This window comes from Hevea brasiliensis, chromosome 7 (assembly GCF_030052815.1).
Source record: "Hevea brasiliensis isolate MT/VB/25A 57/8 chromosome 7, ASM3005281v1, whole genome shotgun sequence".
NCBI lineage: Eukaryota > Viridiplantae > Streptophyta > Magnoliopsida > Malpighiales > Euphorbiaceae > Hevea > Hevea brasiliensis.
Genome location: NC_079499.1, coordinates 49,738,011 through 49,744,604, shown reverse-complemented (window position 1 = coordinate 49,744,604; position 6,594 = coordinate 49,738,011). Strand labels below are relative to the sequence as shown.

The 6,594-nt window shown below is 30.1% G+C and overlaps 1 protein-coding gene across 1 annotated transcript; it reads left to right on the top strand.

The window, feature by feature from the left end:
* Positions 1–477: 477 nt before the first annotated feature.
* Positions 478–3,970, top strand: LOC110656423 (cytochrome b6-f complex iron-sulfur subunit, chloroplastic). Its single transcript, XM_058150088.1, has 5 exons — positions 478–636; positions 732–976; positions 1,250–1,367; positions 2,831–3,013; positions 3,621–3,970. Exons 1-5 carry the CDS (start codon positions 598–600, stop codon positions 3,720–3,722), a joined length of 687 nt encoding a protein of 228 aa, XP_058006071.1. The 5' UTR covers positions 478–597; the 3' UTR covers positions 3,723–3,970.
* Positions 3,971–6,594: the final 2,624 nt, after the last annotated feature.

Sequence of the window (6,594 nt, the reverse complement as noted above, 5' to 3'; positions counted from 1 at the left end):
ACTGAAATATATTTATATTGACAAAATAGTCTTATTAAAATTTACAATTAGTCAATTATATTCAGAACAATAAACTCAGATTTAATTAATTACAAATATTATAGCTACATAAATTATACTATTATAAAAAGTAAAGTATAAATTGTTAAATTATAAAACTCATTAACGTTTTCATTATTTTATTAACAAAAATATACCTTGATAATTAATTTATTTTTTATAAAAAAATAAACTTAAAATATAATTTTTATTGTATTAAATTATAAATTATATTTTAATAAGTCGAGTCGGAAATTTCACAATGTTGACACCATTGTACACCTGGTGCCCAGTGCCAAGGCTTGAATTATAGAGTTCTATTGCAATGATTTTGATTTCCGTTATCAACGTTTGTTGGGCCAAACATTCAGCATCAAAGAAGTTGGCCCAAACTACGGAAGAATGAGTAGACAGGGGGCATATCTCCAAGCATGTGGCTAGATGACTCCATGGTGTCTAGCATGGCTTATCTATTACAGTTAGTGGCCGTTGTTATTTTGACCCTATTCCTTCTCTGCAATAATATAATCTACTAAAAATCAAAAATTTCTCTTATCCATGGCTTCCTCTACTCTCTCTCCCGTAGCTCCTTCACAGGTAAACACCCATCAACATATTAGTAAGGAATGTACTTGTTTCTCTTTGAGATTCAAAGTAAATGATTTGTTTGTTAATTTGTTTGGTTTTCCCAGCTATGCTCTGGCAAGAGTAGAATGTTCTCTCCAACGCATGCTTTGTTTGCAAAGCCAATGAGAACTCACATGGTGACCAAGGACAGATCAATGAGAATCACTTGCCAGGCCACAAGTATTCCTGCTGATGATAGAGTTCCTGATATGGGTAAGAGGCAGCTCATGAATCTGCTTCTTCTGGGTGCTATTTCTCTCCCTACTGGTTTCATGGTGGTTCCTTATGCCTCCTTCTTTGTCCCACCTGGGTAAGTGATTGGATTTGGTTATCTGCTAATAGCTTAGTATTGTAAATATAATTTTCTCAGCAAGAAGAGAGGAATAAGAAAACTTATGAGAATAGGAGCTGTGGAAAAATTCCCCAATTCATAAGTTGTATATCAATGCTTTGTAATTTTCTTCCCAAAAGCTGGTAAACTGTTAATTTTTCATTGAATTGAAGTGTTGGCCACAAGGTTTGATATGGGGTTTTTGCTTAACACAAGTTTCTTTTCCATCATTTTCATTGGAACTTCTTGCAGGGCGGGAGGTACTGGAGGTGGTACCATTGCCAAGGATGCCATTGGAAATGATATTTTCGCAGATCAATGGCTTAAGACTCATGGCCCTGGAGACCGAACCCTCACTCAAGGATTAAAGGTACCTATAGCTATCTTGATATTTCTTGATGAAATTGCATATGGACTTTCTTTTGTTTTTTTTCGAAGATATAAACTCAATGCTTTTTCAAAAAAGTTAATTTTCTGGAGAAAGAAAGGTTAGGAATTTCATATCTTTTTCAGTATCTAATAAACTGGCCACCAGAAAGAGTTCAAGATGCAAAAATTGGGAGATTCTGATTGCTAGGATCTATGCATCTAGGAAGTTCTTTGTGAACCATAATGCATTGGTTTTAATTAGGAAATGATTTGTTGGTAAATGCTTTTCTCTATTTGATTTTCGCGAAATGGTTTTTTTTTTTCCAATTACACTCGAGCAGGGCAAGGGCGGAGTCATGCTTGAATGAGTGGGGTCAATAGACCCACTCAATTAAAAAAAAAAATTATATATGTAATAAAGGCCCAATCCGTCAATTGAGCTCCAATTTTGGTGATAAAGGGTCCATCATTGACCCCGCTCACCTGACTCTCAGAAATAGATAGAGTTCACTCATTTTATTTTATTTTTTAAATATTGATATGTATAATATACAATCCTTATTTGATGAGGATTACCTATATCCTTTTAGTTTTAAGAATTTATCCTTCACAGCAATTAAGATGGATGAAGAATTTTTTTTTTAAAATAAATGTTCTACAAAAATTACATTGTGATTATATTCAAAAAGAAATATTTTTTATTCGTTCTTCTTAATCTTTGGGTCAAATTTTTTAAAGAAAATTTAGAGCAATTTTTTTTCATTTTGTCTACAATTTTTATTGATTAAAGTATTGCTTAGTCTTCGTATAGATACACAACAGACTTTTACACCATCAACGAAAATTGAATTTTGCATCAAGTGCTCATGATCATGTATTTATATATATTTCTTCATTACTATAATAGATTTTAAATGTAAATAGATTTTTCTATGATTGTTTTATAATGATTCCACAACAAGTTTTGACTACTAATGAAGCGATCATACGATATTGTAGAAAATGAAAACTCATCGAGTACAATTGTAAATTTAACATCATACAAAAAAATTTATTATTGTGATATTATTTTCTTTTTCTATTCAATTACTGTCGTATATAAAAAATTTATATGCATTAACTTTTTTAATGAATAGTTTATAATCGCGCGTAATACTTTTTTCAGTGAATTGAGCAGAATAAATCTTTTTGACCCCACTGAATCAATTTTCTAGCTCTGCCTTGGCAAAAATAAAATGAAACCATATGCCTGTATGGATGTGCAGAAGCCAAATCATTTTTATTCATTTTGAGCATAGCCAGCATGGAAATCTTCAGAAATGACAATTCATAGAAGGTTCAAGTAAAAAATGGAATATTTAGTTATTGCTTAACTGTATGTTGCTCAAAGACATTGATATTGCTAATATGTTGAAAAAATATACGTACTAATGATAATTATTTGGGCTCTTTTATGTACTCCAGGGAGATCCCACCTACCTTGTTGTGGAGAAAGACAGAACTCTTGCAACATATGGAATTAATGCAGTCTGCACACATCTTGGGTGTGTTGTGCCCTGGAATACTGCTGAGAATAAGTTCATCTGCCCATGCCATGGGTCCCAGTACAATGACCAAGGAAGCGTTGTGAGAGGGCCTGCCCCTCTGGTAAGCTGAAATGGAACTTTGTAGGTGATGGTTTCCCATATAATTTGATTGATCCAAAGACAAGGTTAATAACCCATTGCATTTATTACACGAAGTTCTTTTATATGTAGGTGATGGTTTCCCACTTCATTTGATTCTTCGTCGTCTGTGTGTATATGGACGATTGGAAAATTTACCCTGTTAAACAACATTTTTGGATGCTAACATGATTGAGAACCTAAATCAGTGTTGCTTTATCAGACTTGATCCTAATATTCCACTAGTCCTAAACCTACATTTTTCTTAGCACTTCAAATGAACTAAACACATAATGTGCTCAATGGGAAAATCAAATATTTCAGCTTTTAATTAGGGAATGAGAACTTTAACATTACATATCTAAATGCAAGGATTTTTCATTTCATTCATCATGTGGCAGAGCAAAGAAGCATTAATTACTTTAAAATTCATTCTGCAACTAAGATTAATCCTACCATCCTTAGTAGAGAAAAAATCTTATGGAATGTTAACGGAGCATGTCTATGGTTGAACATTTCTTCATTATCGTTATGATTTTGCTTTTCTTGCTTGTCAATAACCAACTGCGATTCTACTTATCATGGTACAGTCTCTTGCTCTGGCTCATGCTGATATAGATGACGGAAAGGTGGTCTTCGTACCATGGGTTGAAACAGATTTCAGAACTGGAGAAGCTCCATGGTGGGCTTAGTAAGCCTTTTTTCACTCCAATTCTCCCATAATTCATGTTCAAGATGTAATGGAGGGCTTAGACGTGCACCTTGTAAACATGCTGTTAGAGGTAAGCTCTGCGCAATGGAGATCATAAAATATGAGGAGAGTAGTATATATTTTAAAAATTGATAATCATTCAATGCTAGACATTTTGGTTGATCTACTCTTTGTTTCTTATTCTATTATTGATCATGAATATATGGTAGAGACTGTGTTCGGCTTGCACGTCCATCTATTATATGGAGCTACTAGAGAAAAATGCAAATATTTTTTTAGTAATTCAAAAATTCTTAAAGCAGGTGTGGTTATTAGACAATGAATGTAGGGAAAAACTTGCAGACTGGTATATATTTTGTTTAAATAGCAAAGAAATAGATGATTCTTTGCAAGTTACTTTATTTTGAAGTAATACTATTTAATTTGATCTTTAGAAGTACTTTCAAATTAGAGCTTAAATTTTAAATAGTTACAATGTAAATTTTTATCTTTGTAAATCATCACACTTAAAAAGTTCAATCGCAAAATTTTCATTTCTGAATTTTATAAATAAAATATTTGAAAAAAAAAAAAGTCTCGTCTTCTAGCTTTAGTGCTTAATTTTTAAGAACAAAAGCAATTGATAGGGGAATAACAATTAAGATAGTATTTGATTCGGTGTTATTTTTTCTGAAAGAGAAAAAAAAAAAATTTTTTTACAAACTAAAATTCCTTTTTTAAAAGTAATAAAATAAAAAGAATTAATTTTTATATAAAAAATTTTATTATAAAATACAATAATTAAAAGTGATCCATCATCCATTATCATTACTATAATTCATTGCCTAGTCTCCATCATCGCCGCCATGATCATTTTAGACCGTTACGGACACATCACTATTACTACGACATCTGATTCAGTAATATCTGAGGGTGTTTAATTTAATTTAAAAATCAGTTAAATTTATTTATAAATATAAAATTTAATTATAAATTTATTTTATAAGTTGAAAATAGTTTAAAAGTTATGAGTAAAAGGTATTTTATTTAACTATTTTAAATTATTATTTTATCAAGTAAAATATTATATTATTCTAAATCTATAATTTATAATATATAGAAAAGTGTAGAGGTGAGGGATATGGAGATTTTATTATTTATAAAAATACCAATAAAAAGGTATTTATAGCGACATATATATAATTTGTCAATAATAACATATATTAGCGACAAAATGTCTGTAGTTATCTAATTCCTTGTCACTTCATCTGAACTATTGTAGAAATTGAGAGTGAGTTCATGATTTGAAAGATTATGATTGAAAAATTTCTGTACCAATTAATTAAATCTTCTCCAAGCATTATAAAAGAGTTCATTGTATTATTGAATAAAACTTGTGAAGACTCGCTGATGAAACATCTTAATGATTCTCACAAGAAAAAAAAAAAGTAAAAGTAAAATTAGACATATGAAAAAATAAAAAGAAAAAATAAACTATAAAAAAATATGAATGCTAGATTAATCAAATCACTACTCATTTGATATCAAGCACCAGTCCCGAGTAACGACACTAAAAACTTATTTGCTGGTTTACAACTCTGCAAGTTTACAGATCGTTAACAAATAATAAAGTAATGAGTAGAGTATCATTCCTATGAGGACCATGTTGAGTGCTAAACTATAGTGATTTTAATTATCTAGGCGGTCAAATTATATAGAAATAGTGATTAAATCTAAATTAAAAGAAATAAAACAAGTAACTAAACTTGAATATTAATTAATAAAAACATTATAGGGCTAGGGGTTCACACTTCGATCAGTTGTAGATTCAATCTGATTCATTCAATAAATGGTAAATTATTACTTTGAAGAAAATTAATCCTCACTTATCTTAAGTCCTCTCTCAAGGCACTCAAGTTGTATTTTAATTAACCCAAACCCTACTTTCGTGGTGATTAAATTAATTAAAACTCATTTTTTTTTATTAATTATTAGATCTATATAGAATTCTAGCTTATCTCAAGATCAAGAACCCTAAGTTCAAAATTTTAATTTTACAATATTAATCTTCACCTTTCAGTCATTCATTTAATATCTAGAATTAATACTAAGTGGGTACTAGCATATAGCTTGCATTAAGAATACAAGAGATTAAATCAAAGAATAAAATACCTAATATATTAAATAAAATCAAATTAGATATATAATTAGATTGAGAGTGCTACATCCCTAACCCTAGAATAGAGAAACTACTCACACATAGTGAGTTTTACAATCAAGTTTATAAAATAAAGAAAAGACATGAGAAAAAATAAAATGAAAGGAACCCATATGGAGAATTGCAGCCTTAGACTTTTGGAACTTCATATAACGTTCTGAGCTTCTGAGCTCTGAACAGTACTATTTTCAGTCCATGAATAGTACTATTCAAAGCCAATTTGAGGACTAAAAATGAAATGAAAATAAATTGAAATAAGCAGTATAAAAATCAAAGTGACTATCGAGTTATGGACTTAAATGTCATTATTAAAAAAGATTGACTATAATCCGATGAGGGGTATTTTGGTCATTTGACACCCAGAGTTGACTTTTGACCGCAATATCCATTAAAATGTATGAGAATAAAATATTGAAATTGAATTAAAACTATGAAGTGTGTATGGAAAATCATATAGGACATGGATGGAATTACTGAAAATGTTATAATTATATTAATTAGAATTAAAACTGAAACAAATAAAATTTAGACACACACATATATATAAGACAAATTTAATAAATACATTCTTATCATAGAATTTCATCTTCTTCTTCTAATCTATGTTGGCCAAACCTCCCTCCATCTCTCCTTCCACCATTTTTCTTCATTTAGA

What these genes read in the sequence shown, in the direction of transcription:
- LOC110656423 (XM_058150088.1), top strand. Translation starts at nt 598, where the DNA reads ATGGCTTCCTCTACTCTCTCTCCCGTAGCTCCTTCACAG. An exon ending in TCCTTCTTTGTCCCACCTGG is followed by an intron (nt 977 to 1,249) that starts GTAAGTGATTGG and finishes AACTTCTTGCAG; the next exon opens with GGCGGGAGGTACTGGAGGTG. An exon ending in TGAGAGGGCCTGCCCCTCTG is followed by an intron (nt 3,014 to 3,620) that starts GTAAGCTGAAAT and finishes ATCATGGTACAG; the next exon opens with TCTCTTGCTCTGGCTCATGC.